Source organism: Anomaloglossus baeobatrachus, chromosome 3, assembly GCF_048569485.1.
Source record: "Anomaloglossus baeobatrachus isolate aAnoBae1 chromosome 3, aAnoBae1.hap1, whole genome shotgun sequence".
Taxonomy (NCBI): domain Eukaryota; kingdom Metazoa; phylum Chordata; class Amphibia; order Anura; family Aromobatidae; genus Anomaloglossus; species Anomaloglossus baeobatrachus.
The window spans coordinates 429365264-429382949 of NC_134355.1; the positions used below are offsets into that span (position 1 = coordinate 429365264).

Below are 17686 nucleotides of genomic sequence, written 5' to 3' on the forward strand. Positions count from 1 at the left end.
CACTTTTGCTTTCATTATCTTGCAATGGTTTTTATTTATATACTTTTTTTTTTTTTTTTTTTATTAATGATTTCTTCTCCATAGAACATTTTTGCTTTGTGTTAAGAAGGTTAGTTACAAACGAGCTTAGTTCTGACGTCTGGCAGCGAAACGGAAAAATCAGCAGAACACGAGTGAAGCCGCTTACTAAATTTGTTCTCCCGTGGTCCCCACATAGCTTTCTCATGAGCCAGATCAGACACCCCCATACTTTGCACTGACGAGGGGCAAGCACCCCGAAACACCGTGTCTGCAAATTGGGATTCTGATCTGGCTTATAAATCCTGAGTCATATTGCAAAGGATTGTTGAAAATCCACTTGTGACTTTTAGGATCGCTACTTCCAATAGGTGGCGCTGTGCTAGAGTTTGTCTCCTTTACTGGAGAGACAATTTGAATACTAAATTTGTAAAATATTCCTGGCTATCAGTTTATTCATAAATTTCTAGGAAGGATAACAGAGGAACTGCACACGGCGGAGCTTTACAGGGACTGTCCTCACAGAATGTTCAAACCAAGAGCAGGCGCTCGGCGCATCATGGCGGGGCCAAACATTTCAAGGGTGTATCTGGGACTTTAGAAAGAAAAGAAAAAAGTGTTTAAGCACTAACGGGCAGTTAGTTTCTACCTACCTGCTATTGTGCCCATCGCCGATCTTGGCCTGCACAAAGCGGTCACAGACCGCTCCTGCTGGCGATACAGTGGCTTTGTCAAGAGTGCAGAGGTTTCTTTTTCTCTCTGCTGTGTAGATGGGGCGGGGCCGTCAACATCATGCTGATTGACAGCCGACTGCCTAACTAGTGGAGCCGGCTGTCAATCATCGTCATGTTATTTGTCCCACCCCATGTACAGAGCTGAGCAGAAAAAAAAGTCACTTTGTTGTGACATCAGCAGAAGCAGCTGAATTGCCAGCAGAAGTAGGCTGTGACTGCTAGGTGCCGGTGAACAACAGCGTTGGGCACTTTTAAAGGGGTTGTCCACTACTTTGACAACCGCTTCTCATTGCCCTTGTTCGTTCCTGTAAAAATAAATAAGCATATACTGACTTCCAGTGCAGCCACAGTTCCAGCCATGTCTGAAGTAGCTTTCCCTGGGTCCACGCGACATTATGGCACCTTCAGACATTTGAGCAGAAAGTCAGCCCAGTGCTCACATCCTGCCCAAATGTCCGAAGGTGGGGAAACATACACCGGGCGCTGATTGGTCGCAGGGCTCGCATGTCACAACAGTATCACGTGGGCCCAGGAACGCGACTTCCGACATCGCTGGAACCTCAGCCACATCGGAGGTGAGTATAGTCTTATTTATTTTTACGGGAGCGAACAAGGGGATTGAGAAGAGGTTGCCCAAATAGGGGACATACGCTTTAAGTGCATCTTCCCTCCTGGTTTAAATGTTTGACACCCCCCCCCCACCACCATGATGCACCGAGTGCCTGTACTTTTGTTTTGAACGGTCATCATGTGCTGATAGTCCTTTTAAAGCGCACCAATCACCATTATTTTCTTTATATAATCTAAAGTCAGTGCTATACTGGCACGATCAGGCTGATTCTATACATCCCTGTAGTGGTCAGTTTGGATGTATAGGTTTTATAGCACAGGCAAGTAAAGTTTGTAAAATGAACAGTTTTTTGAATGACAGCAGCTGCTGATACCTGGGGTGGGGTTTGATAGTGATTCTCGCCCTCCCTGCCAGTGTTGTCCTCCCACTATTATGTATGCTAATTCCATTATAAAAGCGTTTTACTAATGGTTGTGGCTAAAAGGACCTTTGCTGATGTCATAGCCATGTGACCAGAAGGGGCGGGGCCTCAGCCAACTTGCTGATACCAGGAAGCAAAATTATTTTTCTGTTGGCTGAGGCCCCTCCCCTTCTGGTCACATGGGTATGACATCAGCATCGGTCCTTTTAGCCACTATGATATATAGCTACAACTATCTTTTATAATGGAATTATCATAAATAATAGTGGGAGGATGGACAGGCAGGGGCAGGAATCACTATGAATACCCACCACAGCTATCTCAGCTGATCGGCAGCTGCTGTCACTCAAAAAAAACCCCTATTCATTTTACAAGATTTACTTGTTTGTGTTTGCAAAACGTATACAACCTAGCTGACCACTAAAGGTATGTTTAGAATCGGCCTGATAGTGCCAGAATAGAACTGGCTTTAGGTTTTATAAGAAAATCCTGGTGATTTGTTCCCTTTAAGTGACATTATCCACAATTATTTTTCGTCTACTTTTATGTATAGTATTTTCTAAAGCAGACGTCAACAAAGTGACAGCTCCTTTTTGACGCCTTAACAACCTGTGACAGTTTTGTCACAGATCACCCTCAGGGTTTATGGAGAGGGTTCAGGAGCTGAGCATGATTCATCCCAAGAAGATGTCAGCTGCTATTTAACCATTTTAAATGCTGGTGTGGATCCTGATCAGTGACATTTATATGGCCTGCTGGCTTCTTTGCCCCTCCCCCTGCAGCTCAGTTGTGGGTGAGGTGGTTGATGGGTTACCACGGCAACCAGGTGCCTGCAGAGGACCTCCATGACTTCCATCTTGGTACTCCTATGAAGCTCAGTTGCTGATTGGTCTTCATAGTATAATATCAGTTACACTATATACTGCAAGACTGCATTATTGCAGGATATAGTAAATATGAGGTTTGTTCTCTGGCGGAGGGGGGGGGAGCTGAAAATTAATCTCTGGGGGGCTGAAAATTAAAGTAGCGGTTTAAAAAATTAGAATAAATTAAAAAATAAAAAATCACCTTCTCCCCATTCAATATGAGGAAATCAAGCAATGAGTTAATGAGTTACGGTAAATATTTTTCCTTTCTTTTTCTCCAAGTCGGAACCAGCTGACGACACTTCCAGGGCACGTCTGCAGCCTCCCGCTCAAGGTGCTCATAGCAAGTAACAACAAGCTTGAATCGTTGCCAGAGGAGATCTGTCATCTGCGGCTCCTGACTGAGCTGGTAGGTGCACAAGTGATCAGCCACATTTAGCTTCTGTGCTCAGATATACGGGCCAGGCCTGTAGCCGGGAACAGATATTTGCCTTACCGGCTATTATGTCATCTGGATCAAATCAAAGATGGAAAATGCTTTTACGGAAAGAAATGCAATCTCTTCTGGAAAGTCCTTCTAAGTGTCATTATTAACACCAATGTTATACACAAGTTTTACAGTATTAAGAACAGCTCTCAACCAATCCATATCACCAGTATTTAATACATAATGTAATAGAAGAAATCATAATATATAGACTTGGAAAGGACTAGGGCAAGTCGTGAAAAGCCATAATGAAACTAGAGAAGAAAGAAACGACCGACAGAGCCCAATTGCTGAATGTGAAAAGGACTTTATTAAAGGGAACCTGTCAGCAGAAATTTCCCCTAAAACCTAAAAGCTTCCCCCTCTGCAGCTCCTGGGCTGCATTCTAGAAAGGTCCCTGTTATTATTGTGCCCCCTTTCTGACCAAAATACAGAGTTTATAAAGTGGTACCTTTTTGGATTTGGATTCTGTAAATGTGACACGGGGGCAGGCTGCCTGGCGTCCGTTATTCTGCCTCCTGACGCTTTAGGCCGTCCCCCATCGCTGATTTCCATAGCTGTGGACGCTGCCCAGTGCTCCACAGGTCCCCGCGCATGCCCAGTGCCCATCTCTCGTGGATGAGCACTGTGCTCAGTGTCACCGCTGGTGACGTGCGCGCAGCCTTTAGATTATGGGCGGTGCTGTGATGTTTATTACCAAGCAACCACCCATAATCGCGGGACCGCGCTTCCCCCTCGGCGTCCTTCGTTCTGCGCAAGCGCGGTGCTGCTGACCCCACGTCACCTCTTTCCCATCTTGCCCTGAGGCAGGAAATAGATGGGAAGGAGGTGACGTGGGGTCAGCAGCACCGCGCTTGCGCAGAACGAAGGACGCCGAGGGGGAAAGCGCGGTCCCGCTATTATGGGCGGTTGCTTGGTAATAAACATCACAGCACCGCCCATAATCTAAAGCCTGCGCGCACATCACCAGCGGTGACACTGGGCACAGTGCTCATCCACGAGAGATGAGCACTGGGCATGCGCGGGGACCTGTGGAGCACTGGGCGGCGTCCACAGCTATGGAAAGGAGTGATGGGGGACGGCCTAAAGCGTCAGGAGGCAGAATAACGGAAGCCAGGCAGCCCGCCTCGTGTCACATTTACAGAATCCAAATCCAAAAAGGTACCAGTTTATAAACTCTGTATTTTGGTCAGAAAGGGGGCACAATAATAACAGGGACCTTTCTAGAATGCAGCCCAGGAGCTGCAGAGGGGGAGCTTTTAGGTTTTAGGGGAAATTTCTGCTGACAGGTTCCCCTTAAGGTAAATGGTGAGCGGCACAATCACAAGAAGAACACCAATGTCAGAAATTCCCGGTAGGTAAATCAACAATCACTTGAGAATCATATAAATATTCAGATTATCATATACGCAGTATAGAAGATAATAGTATACATAGTATAGAAATCAAAATTACCAGAGATAACAGGTGTATATATATGAGCAAACTGTGGATCACGTGTGAGAAAACTGGTCACTACCAATTACCTTAATAAAGTCCTTTTCACATTCAGCAATTGGGCTCTGTCGGTCGTTTTTCTTCTCTCGTTTCATTACAAGTTCTATAGTGCTGTAATAACTCATCTCTACACAACCCTCTCTGTGTCAGAATTCCAGATATATGAACCCCACATTAAGGATATGTCCAGAATCTGAGCACTGTTACTTTACATCTTCTTATGCCCCCACAGCCAATATATGTCCTCAGGAGTGACTTAACTGAAGTGTATATTCACAAAATCATTGATTTGTTTAAATTAGGTTTTAGTGTTATATTTTTATTTTTTTTTATATTATGATCTTTATTAAAAAAAATAAATAAATGGTAATCTTGCAGTTTTCACTCTGGCCACTCAGACTTTCTTATTTCTATATTAAGTCCTAGCGGTCATAGTGTTACTGCCCGCGGTCTGCCGCCGGCAGCATGCCGCGATCGGCGCACATCTCAGCTGATTTTCACAGCTGAGATGTGTGCCTGCCAGTCAGGAGCAGAATCATTATCTGCTCGTGCCGTTTAATCCCTTAAATGGTGCTGTCAATATGTTGACAGCGCCATTATAATTGCATCAGCGGTAAACATTTACTCAACGGTCGATACCGGAAGTCACGTGACGTGATGACGTGACTTCCGGTTGTTGTGATGGTGACACAGGGTCATGTGTTAACTCCTGTGGCTCACATGAATTACTTTTGGTTTCACAGAAAATGAGCATATCTGCTGTTTACAGCTGTAAAGCTGTGATCAGCAGATATGGCAGAGCAATCGGATTGTTGATCCATATAGCCCCCCTATTGGGACTAGTAAAATAAAAAATTTTTTTTTAAAAAAAACTAAGTTCAAATCACCCCCCTTTCGCCCCATTGAAAATTAAAGGGTTTAAAAAATAAAAAATGTACACACATTTGGCATCGCCGCGTTCATAAACGCTCGATCTATCCAAATATAAAATCAATTAATCTGATCAGTAAACGACGTAGCGGCAAAAAATTTCCAAACGGCAAAATTACGTTTTTTGGTCGTCATATATTTTTGCGCAAAATGCAATAACAGGCGATCAAACACGTAGCATCTACGCAAAAATGGTACCATTAAAAATGTCAGCATGAGACGCAAAAAATAAGCTGTCACTGAGCTATAAAACCCGAAAAATAAGAACTCTACGGATCACGGAATATGGCGTAAAATGTATACCACTTTTTTCGGACAAACTTCTGTTTTTTTTTTTTTTTGTTTTTTTTTTTAAACCCCTTATATAAAATTAAAACTATACATGTTTGGTGTCTACAAACTCGCACTGACCTGAGGCATCACACCCACACATCAGTTTTACCATATAGTGAATAAAATATCTCAAAAAGAATAGTGCTATCGCACTTTTTTTGCAATTTTTCCGCATTTGGAATTTTTTTTGCCGTTTTACAAAAATTGGCCGGTTGTGAAGGGGTTAAGCAAGGTTCCTTATTATCACTGGCAGGATTACAATGACAGGTGACACCTCTATATACCCAGCTGATGACATAGGTGCCGCCAATCAAAATAAGCAATTACTTTTGCACAGGCTCATTTGACACTTTTAATGTAAAATATATTGTCTGGGTCCGACCCTTGTGGCTAGGTACATGTGTTGTGTTATTTTTGAAACAATAAGGGTATGTGCACACCATCAGGATACCCTGTGTCCTGATGGTATGCCCACGATTAGGGTTCGGGCAGCTGCGGACTTTCTCTCGGTCCTCCCCACTAAGACTTGCGGCTCTGCAGCAATAAATTGACATGCAGCGGCTTGTGAAGCCACACTGAAGGTCAGTTTACTCTGTGATAAAAGCAAGCACAATGGGCAGGAGATTTCTATAAATCCCATCCGCTGTGCTTGTACTGTACAACACAGCGTTTTGGACACACTGAAAACACGCTGCGCCCAAAACGCTGTGATCTCTGATCGTGCGCCCACAGCCTAAGAAGTTATTATAATAAAGCTCCAATGTGAAAATTGCAAGATTTGTGTTTTTTTTTTTTTTTTCTTTTTTTTTTAATATGCAAATTGTGATATGTAAAAAGTTATTGCAAACAATAAAAATAAAGAATCCTTTATCACGAAAGCCTGATCTAACCCCCTGACGACTAATGATGTGCTATGCACGTCAGAAGTCCTCTCCCTGCCTTTGATACAGGCTCACACGCCGAGCCTGCATCTTTCCCTGCAGATTAGGGCCCGCGGCTATTAACCTGTGAAATGTTCTGTCGATCTCTGACGGCGGCATTTAGCATGTTCTGACCACTCATGGACACCCCTGCAACTTGATTTTGGGACACCAATGTGTTATCATGACAGCTAGGGGTCTACTGAAGACCTCTGTATTTGTCATTACAATATTCCTGTGAAAACCAGCTTGTAGGCGGCGTTCATAGGAGACTGTGATTTCTTCTATATTCATCAATGCTGTGGAATTGCTGTATTTAGAACAAGTCATCAGACCATTTCAGGTTCAAGTTCCCTAAGGGGACTATTAAATACAGAAAAAAACAAAAAAAATAATAAGGTATTAAATAATATGAAAAAAATAAGTTCAAATTGATCCTCTTTTATCACATTAAAAATGAAGAGACAAAACCAAATAAAATGCACATTTGGTATTGCTGTGTTTGGAAAAGTCTGATCTATCAAAATATGAATAAACTAATTTGATTGGTTAACAGCGTATCCAAAAAAACATCAAAATGCCAGATTTGCAGTTTTTGGGCACGGTAGGCAACCTTCCTTGGTCCAACCATATTCATTATTTTCCCTGTTCTCTACAGGATGTGAGCTGTAACGAGATCCAAACACTTCCCCGGCAGATTGGTAAACTAGAGTCACTACGGGACCTCAACATTAGGAGGAATCATTTGGTGCGGCTACCAGAAGGTGAGCTGGAGAACGTTTAGAAAGGCTAACCTTGTTATAGCGGTCATTGTATTTTAGAGGATTTTATTCTTGTGTGTCCGCTTTACTGAAGAGTTATATATGAATCAGTTAGCAGCAATGATAAAGGAAATGATTATACAAAACTTTTAATCAAAAAATCTTAAAAATTGCGCAGTGATGCAATCATAAAAAATTGTGCAAACACAGAAAACCACATTCAAGTCCAGAAAGGACCAACCATGAATGAACCTATGTCATAGACACCACTCTTGTTGAAGATGGTATATATCATTGTTTGTCAGAAAGGTTCAGAAGTTCAATAATGTCACGTTAGTGTCATATATTGACAGACAAAGGATTATAACTTGCATTAATCTGAATAATAGGCAAAAATCCCAGTCTTATAAATTTAAAGCTAGGTACGTGCTAGTGAGAACAAAACCTCGAATTATAACGCATTGATGCAATATATAAAGTTAGTGTTTCTTCAAGAAAAGAAGACATGTGTCAATATATATTGTCCTGGTTCTATTGACCATAACCCATGAAACAAACCAAAATCACAGTGGTGTTATTTGGAGCAAATATAATGACAATATATATGACTTAGTTTTGCCTATTGGTTATACATTCAAATCAATGCTGTAATACAATGTGCGATCACACAATTGACAATAAAGGGTTGGTCCTTTCTGGACTTGAATGTTTTCACATTTTTTATGATTGCATCACTGCGCAATTTTTAAGATATTTTTTTTTATTTTAAAAGTTATGTATAATAATTTCCTCTATCATTGCTGCTAATTGATCTTTGTCTAGAGGAGGTACAGGAACGGCCCTCCATTGTCAGTCTCTCAAATTGCTGGTATTTTTTAAGAGTTATATATGCCTTGAGATCTTGAATATGAATACATAGATGGATATTTATTGAGAAGTGCACTGAGGAGGCCAGAATCCAGCACAAGCTACGGTAATGGCAATGCCCTGTAAGGCTTCTTTCACACATCCGGTTTGAGCCGTGCGGCTCAATCCGGCTGTGAAACCTATGCAACGGATGCGGTGAAAACACCGCATCCTTTGCATAAGTTTTTACATGCGGCCGGTCCGGTTTTTTCCGGTTGCGACACGCTACTGAGCATGCGCAGTGGAAGAAACCGCATGCGGCGGCCGGATGCGGTTTTTTCGGCATCGCGCCGCATCCGGCGTACGTAGGCATGCATTGAAAAATGCGCTGCAGCGGCCGGATGCGGCGCGATGCGTTTTTTTTTGCCGGAGCAAAAAACGTTGCAGGCAACGTTCCATCCGGCCGCGGCATCGGCTAAATCTGCCGCATGCGGCAAAAACCGGACCGAACGCAAGCCCATGCAGCACAATACGGCACTAATGTAAGTCTATGCAAAGAAACCCGCAACCGGCGGCAAAAAAAGCGGTTTTTCTGCAGAGCGCCGTATTGTGCCGCAGAGCAAAAACCGGATGTGTGAAAGTAGCCTTAGAAAATTAAATGAATGATCTGTTCTCTGAACCACGCTCACAACACATCTGTGTGTCTGAAAAAGTGGTATCAGGGCTCCAAAAATACATGGTTTGGCTGAAATGTCTCACCTTTTGTTATAGATACATTGCGTTTACACTAAACTGCACATAGTCAGTGGTTTGTGTGACTTAATTTTGTATAACCAAGTAAATGTGTATATTACAGTGTTTGGCTGTATACTCCCTCTGATTTTGATCTCATTCATGTGTTTTTGAGATGTTTGTGTTTTGTTGTTTTTTTTTGTTTTTTTTTTGCAAACAAGAAAATACGGACCTCCTTGGTTTTTTTGTTTTTTTTTCTTTTTTTATAATTGTATTGGAACAAGTTTTCATGCATTTTTGGTTCATGTCTGATCTTACAATCTTTGGCATCTGTTTTTCTTATGTGCAGATCATTCAAAAAGTTTTTTTCAAGATTCTCTTACTCAAACTGTGGAAAAGTGCATCCATTCAGGCAACACATAGATGCAATGTGTCAAAGGAAAAATGGCAGGAACACATCAAAAAGTCATCTGAATGAAGCATGAAAGATTGATGTTTTTCAGCACTGATGGCATAGTGCTTGTCCCAAGTGTAATGACCGGCAGGTTATCTGCCATAGAACTCGCTGTCTGAGGCTATATGCGCACGTTGCGTTTTTTCCATGTTAACGTTGCGTTTTCAACTGCAGCATTTCAGTGTCAAAGTGCATGCATTCTCCTTCCCCAGCAAAGTCTGAGAAGTCCGAAAATTCAACGCGCAAGCTGCGTTTTTAAATGCAGCATTTTGGATGCCAAAAATCGCTGCTGAAAAAAAAGCAGCATGTCACTTCTTTGTGCATTGTAGCTGCATTCTGCACCCATTGAAATCATTGATGTGTCAAAACGCAACCAAAATGCACTTGGACGGCATTTTTGTTGCGTTCCGCATGCTTTTTTGACAAAATGCAGGTCTTTCAGTCTCTCTCTGTCGATGTCTGTCAATCTCTCCCTCTCTCTTTCATACTCAACGTTCACCGATCACCGGCGCGGCCCTGCACGGCTGTCGCACTGCTCTGGCGGCTTTTCCTCTTTTGAAAATGCCGGACGCTCATAATTCCATCTCGTATTCACTGCTTTCCCTGCCCACCGGCGCCTATGATTACAGTCAGACATGCCCGCACGCTGAGTGACAGCTGTCTCACTGCAACCAATCACAGCCGCCGGTGGGCGGGTCTATATCGTGCAGTAAAATTAACAAAAAAACGACGTGCGGTTTCCCCCCCCAATTTTAAAACCAGCCAAGATAAAGCCTCAAACATGGCAGGCGTCTCCCCAAGATGCCTTCCATGATTAACCTGTAAGTTAAAAAAATAAACACACACCTCCAAAAAATCCCTTATTTGGAATAAAAGAAAAAAAAAAAGCAAAACACCCTCTTTCACCACTTTATTAAAATCCCCAAACACCCCTCCAGGTCCGGCGTAATCCACACCAGGTCCCCCGACGCTTTCAGCTCTGCTACATGAAGCTGACAGGTGCGGCCGTAGAACACCGCCGCTCGCTGTCAGCTCCACACAGCAACTGAAGTGAGCCGTGCGATCAGCGATGACGTCACTCAGGTTACCCGCAGCCACAGCTGGATCCTCAAATAGTGACAGCAAATCGTCCGAGTGGCTAAATTGAGCTGTGCGATCAGCGATGACATCAATCAGGTTACCCGCGGCACCGCTCTCAGGTGGAGGACTCCAGCTGTGGGGGTAACCTGCGTGATGGCAGCGCTGATCGCGCTTGCTCACTTTAGTCACTCAGGGGTTTGCGGTCTCTGGTGAGTCCTTCATGGGTGACCGCTAATCAGGACGCGACACACCGACAGAGCCGCGGTATGACAATGAAGTCTGGTGAAGTTCATCCTAGTTCATTCTCATCGCGCGACTGTCTGCTGTCAGCGGGCATGTAGCAGAGCTGAATTGCCGTGGGACCGCACTGACAAAAAATGCTTGCAAAATGCATATGGTTTGGATGCATTTTTTTTGACAAACGCAGTGTTTACAGTTGTCCAGTCTGCCAGAGGGTGCATTTTTTTCTGCACTTGACAGAACGCAGCGTGCACACCTACCCTTAGGCCTGGCTCCGGGGACCCTCGCCTCCATGCAGACAGGATTGGCTGTGTGTTGTCAGTGGTCTCCTAATGATTGCATTATGCATTGGTCGGCCATACTAGTGCATGCAGCAATTTTTGGAGAATTGCACTGGCCCTTAGGTTGTTACTGTGTGAGTGTGCACCTGGACAGCACTGACAATGTAATAGAAGAATGTTTGTTTCATAGGAGAGGAATCTTTTTAGCAGTTTCCGGTACATGTAAGACTTGGGATTTGCCGTCTGCAGAGCTTTAGACTCCCATATTACGAATTTGACTGCATTTTTCATTTCATGGTTTCCTCTGTGTTCCAGTTGTCAGCTCCTGGATTACGTGCCTTTCACGTCTAGTGGCTGACAGTAAGGTCCTGACTGCATGTTAACAATATCCTTGTGCTTAGTGGAAAGGTCTTGTTTCTGTTTGAATATTTCATGCTAAGAACTGTAAAGAGGGTTTCAATCCCAATGTTTGGCGGCACGGTGGCTCAGTGGTTAGCATTGTTACTTTGCAGCGCTGGGGTCCTGGCTTCAAATCCCACCAAGGACAACATCTGCAAGGAGTTTGTATGTTCTCCCCGTGTTTGCATGGGTTTCCCCAGAGTTCCCGGTTTCCTACTGCTCTCCAATCACATACTGATAGGGAATTTAGATTGTGAGCCCCAATGGGGACAGTGTTGATAATTTCGGTAAAGTGCTGTATAAGCAATATATAATAATAATAAAAATTCAGATTCCCATTTCCTGTATGATGGATACATACAGAAAGATGGAGAGACTTAGCGCTGCACATATTTTTGCTGTCATAAATTCTGAGCAATGCTTAAACTATGTTGGCATGGAAAAAGCAGCCCAGTAAAGTATTGCATATGTGGCTGTTAACCCCTTAAGTAGTAAATATATGACTTATTGCTGAAATTGGGGAAATGAGAAGCAGATTTCTGGAACAATAGACATTTTGATCAATACACTGTGTGCAGTCTGGTAATGCCCCATGGTGAGAAATCCACAAACTCAAGCGTGTGCCATTGTATTAAGCTTTGTCCTAAATTGCCTTACGTGAACTGGATTGTTCCCCTCTGTTTTATAGTAAGCCTTACCACAGCACCCGGACAAATCACGAACGTGTATCTAAAGCTGTACATTTCCGGGGCACAAGCCCTTTCAATGGTGAATTAATTGAGGTTTCCTACTGTGGTTCAAGCAGCCCCCTCCTTTCTCTGTATCAGTATTCATTATCCAAAATTCTTTGGACCCTTGGGTTTCATGGAACACTATTTCCAATGGCATTTACTAGACGCAGCCCTTTAATTGTTATTGCCGGGACCCATGTCTAAAAAGGATTTTAAACGTTTTTATGGGGTGTCCTGTGATTGGCTGCAACGGTCACTTGCTGTAGTCGTGATGAGCACTGCAGTCTGTGTAAAAAGCTCAGGGGCAGCACTGGAGCAGCAGAGGGTGAGTGTGGGTAAATTCACGCAGTCACCAACTGTCGAAAAAGGGTTTGTTTTTTTTGTGGGGTTTATTTTTTTGTTTCTTTTTACGTGATATCAAATACTGTAAATATACTTTGAAGCAGTATATAATGCTCATGACCAAGCTCTGTATATTAAAATTAGCGCTCCTGTACTGTAGCAGGAGATGTTTGAGCTTCGTCATCTGGGGATAAGATATAATCAGTAGTGATGAGCGAGCACTACCATGCTCGGTACTCATATGCTTGGATGGGCGCGTCTCGAGCAAGCGAGTATAGTGGAAGTCAATGGGGAACTCAAGCATTTTTCCAGAAAATTTCTCAGAACAATACTAGAGTCCCCCATTAACTTCCATTATTCTTGTGTACTTGTTGGATGCTTGGATGGGCGCGACTCTAGCACCTGTGTATAGTGGAAGTCAATAGGGGACTTGAGCATTATTATTCTGGGAAATTTTATGGAAATATGCTTGCTTTCCTTATGGATTTCCATTATACTTGGGTGCTCTAGTTGCACCCTTTCATGCGTTCATCTGCTTTTAACGAGCACAGAGCGCCCAAGTATGGTAATGCTCACCCATCACTATAACCAATTTACCACTTTCTCCTTCTCTGTTTGCTGGTTTTGCACCTCGGAGGAATTCTAAAAGCTACATGGCGTCCATCTGTTCCAGCAAAAACTACACTCTAAAGGCTGTTTCACACATCTGGCATTTCGCTGAATTGCCGGATCCGGCACACTCCAGTACAGTGTATATAGTACAATGGCATCGCGGCAAGCTCCGGTCACATGCTGTCATGTGACCGGAGCTTGTGACCGGAGCTTGCGACCGGAGCTTGCCGCGATGCCGTTGTACAGTATTAACACTGAACTGGAGTGTGCTGGAGCCGTCAATAGGGCGAAATGCCGGATGTGTGAAACTGCCCTAAGAGTCAAATGGCGGTCATTCCCAGTCTTTCTATGTGACAAAACAATAGTTTCCATATGTGAGGTATCGTAGTCTGGAGAAAATCTATTGTGCAATGCATCCTACTACCCTTGTGAAAACGTAAAATTTGGGACTAAGATAACATATATTTTTTTTTTTTATGGGGAAAAAATCAAATTTAACTTTCACTACCCAATACAGTGGTACCTCTGTTTTCGTTGATGTCGGTTATCGTTGGTTTTGGTTTTCGTTGACTTTTTCCTCTGAAAATTTGCCTCGGATTTTGTTTTTGTCGGCATGCCCATGTGACTACGCTGCTAATTTTGCGACAACAAAGGGTGATCCATGTATTCCCCTGCTCTGTGTGGCATTATGTATCACCCCGCTCGTCAGTTTCAAAGTGTATGTAACAAATGTAAGATAAAATGTATTTATTCTTTACATTAGTGTTTTATATTAATTTCCTATTGTTTTTTAGTATTAAACACTATTTTTATCTAATATATAAAGGTGTGTGTATGTGTGTGTGTCCGCTAAAGGAATCCGCACCATCGCATTTACAATCACTAAATTTTGCACAGACACCCCATGTGACTCGGGGAACGTCATAGACTGTTTGGGTGGGAAAATTTAATCCCGTGCTTTACACTTACACTAAAAAAAATCCTGTCTCTATTAAACTGAATGGAGGTGGGAGCTACAGGCTATAAATAGCAACTGTCAGTGGTTGCTATAGAAACAAAATAAACTGTTAGTATAAGAAGCTTATGTGTGAGGTAATATGATGTCGGTGGAAAGACGGATAGAGAGAGACAGAAAAAGACAGAGACAGACTGGGAAAGAGACAGGGAGACGTCCAAAGAGAGGCCTGGAAACAGACAGCCCTGGAAAGAGACAGACGGGAGCACAGGGGGACAGACTGGGGCACGGGGACAGACAGAGAGAGCGAGAGAGAGACACAGACAGACAAGGAAATAGACCGGGAAAGAGACAGAGAGACAGTTAATATCCCGGACAACGCCCGGGTACTACAGCTAGTTCTCTATAAAATGGGTTTTTGGTATGTATTTTGGAGTGTCTAAAACAAATGAAGTGGATTTACATTGATTCTTATGGAAATAATTGCTTCGGTTTTCATGGATTTTGAATTTCACCGATTTTTGTATTTGGACGAATTATCAACGAAAACCGAGGTAGTGATATTTTACAAATCTCTGTGAAAGCACCTGTATGGGGGTTTCTGCTGCTTTGGCAACTTGGGGGTTCTGCATATGCAACTACGTTTGCAATCTATTCCAACTAAATTTATGCTCCAAAAATCATGCCGCACTATTTCCCTTCTGAGTCCTGCCGCGTGCCCTAACAGCAGCGTTTCACCATATATAGGGTAGCTGTTTACTATGGTGTTCATTTTCTCCTTTTACCCTTTGAAAATTGAAAAATGTCAGGCTAAATAAAGTCCTTTTTTTTTTTTTTTTCTTCCCCCCCTCCCCTCTCTAGGTTTTATAAATTGTGAAGCACCTAAGGTGTTACCAAACTTTCTGACTGTGGTTTTGAATACTTTGAGGGGTGCAGAGCTCTAAATGTGGTCATATTTGCTAGTTTTCTGACATATAGGCCCCTCAAAGTCCCTTCAAAAGCAAAGCAGTCCTTTTAAAAGTATAGGTTTAGTAAATATTGAAAGATTGCTAACCTTCTTCCTAACCATTTTACCCCCAAAAAAAGAATGATGCTGACATAGAGCAGACATGGTAAATGTTATTTATTAACTATTTTGCGCGATTCTCAAGTATAATAAAATACTTTAATGACACGAAATTTTTTTAAAAAAAATTGCAAGTTTCGAACTTTTATTTTCTTAAAACAAATTAAGAAAATAAAAGTTTTAAACTTGCAATTTTTTTAAAAATTTGGATCAAATTTTAGCTACTTTCATAAATACAAATCATATTGACCTAAATTTACTGTCATGAAGTACAATGTGTCAGGAATAGTGGTGAGCGAGCGTGCTCGCCACTGCTTGTTACTCGATCGAGCATCGGGCTGTTTGCGTGTGAATCGAGTGCAGAGTATAATGGAAGTCAATGGGAAACTCAAAGCATTTTTAGACTCCAGTGCTCGATTGAGTAACAAGCAATGGCGCACACTCTTCACGAATAAACAGCCTCCAAATCACTGCAATGTGTAGAAACATTTAGTTATTACCACATAAATTGACACTTGTCATAATGCAAAAATAATATTCACTTTTGGCGCCATTAATTCCACAGCACTTTACATACGTTGGCAAAACGGTTCCCATTTGGGGCTCACAATGTAAATTTCCTATCAGTATGTCTTTGGAGTGTGGGAGGAAACCCACACAAATACGGGGAGAACATAAAAACTCCTTGCAGATGATGTCTTTGGTGGGATTCGAACCCTGGACCCCAGCACTGCAAGACTGGAGTGCTAGCCACTGAAAAATGAGGTTTGGGTCATTAACGTACAAAGTGGCTGAGTCCTTAAAGGGAATCTGTCACCAGGCTTTTGCCAGCCCATCTGAGAGCAGCATAATGTAGAGACAGAGATCCTGATTCCAACTATGTGTCACTTACTGAGCTGTTTGATCTCATTTTGATAAAATCAATGTTTTCTCTGCTGCAGATCCAGCAGTTATACAGAGCTCATGAATATGCTGCACTACCTGGCAGGACACCAAGTAGTCCTCTAATGATAACCTACTGCTGATTAAACAGTGACTTTATCAAAATTACACTAAGCAGCCCAGTAAGTGACACATCACTGGAATTGGGATCTCTGCCCCTACGTTATGCTGTTCTCAGATTAGGTGGCAAAAATCTGGTGACATGTTCCCTTTAAGGGATTAAAGGAAGTGAGACCCCCCCCTAATGCTCTGAACTTTAGAGGAATTTTTGGTACCCATTCTGAATTTTCTGTAAGTGATTTTTCATTTTGCTGTATTTTTAAATTGGTAAAAAAGCATGTTTATATATATTTTTTACAATGACTATTCGGTTTGAAATATTTTTAAATGAATGGTTTTGTGTTGGCTTCTTCCTAGAACTTGCTGATTTGCCGCTGGTGCGATTGGATTTTTCTTGCAACAAAGTAACCAGTATTCCAGCATGCTTCCGAAATCTTCGGCACCTCCAGTCCATAATCTTGGATAATAATCCCCTCCAAAACCCCCCTGCACAGGTATGTGCTTGATTTGCCTCAGAAGAGTGCTTTAGATTCTTGGTATTGGACAGGTATATATAGTATCCAATGGCAATTGTCCGTCTATTTCAACAGATTTGTATTAAAGGTAAAATCCATATATTCAAATACCTGAACATAGAAGCTCTCAAAAATGCTCCAGAACTGCCAGAGTATGATCGAAGACCCTTAGGCTTTAGTACGTGGTAAGTACTCACTGTGACCTTATAGTAAATTACACAACCGATTCCAATGCATGGAATATATATGTATACCTTGGGTTATTGCGGAGCTTGGTAGTGACCGTACTAAGAAAAACTACTAGCTGCCACCACCAGTTGTACATATGGGCTGATTGGACACCCATTTAAGCTAGTGTATGGATTCATGGATGCCGAGAGCAAGAGGAAGAAAGCGATAACATTTTATATATTTAATGTGAAAAATATGTATATTTTTATAAACACTGCCTAAGATGTTACAAAAGGGAAGAAACCATACACTATATACAATTTACATAGATTAAAAAGGTTTAACAAAAGAAAAGTACTTGACCTGTTGTTGCATGGGTGGCACAAGTCTTTTTGGAGGGAAGCGCTACTGTATATATGTATATATCTGGGACAACCCTAAACAGAAATGTATCTTCCTGGCATTATGCAAGAATCCTAATTTGGCATTTGCCTTTATTAATACACGCACATACCTCCCCTCTCATTGACTCATAACAGAGCTGTTCATGGGATATAGCTTCAGTCACTAGAAAATTTAGATTCTTGACTTTTAGGATATCTTAGTCCCTGGAGGTTCCTGGCGAAAGATATTGTGATCATGTGTCCGCTCATAATTTTACCTTTCTATAGAAATGAAATATGGCATGGATAGCATCATCCAACAGATATTAATTTGGGGCT

The 17686-nt window shown here is 42.3% G+C and overlaps 1 protein-coding gene across 5 annotated transcripts in view; it reads left to right on the top strand.

Annotated features, from left to right (window-relative positions):
- Nucleotides 1-17686, top strand: part of LRCH3 (leucine rich repeats and calponin homology domain containing 3) — a 143293-nt gene that overhangs the window by 39423 nt on the left and 86184 nt on the right. For all 5 annotated transcript variants that reach the window (XM_075340389.1, XM_075340386.1, XM_075340388.1 and 2 more), the window contains exons 3-6: nt 2893-3019; nt 7436-7541; nt 16636-16772; nt 16869-16978. In XM_075340389.1, coding sequence (XP_075196504.1) covers nt 2893-3019; nt 7436-7541; nt 16636-16772; nt 16869-16978 — 480 coding nt within the window. The remainder of the gene's footprint in view (nt 1-2892; nt 3020-7435; nt 7542-16635; nt 16773-16868; nt 16979-17686) is intronic.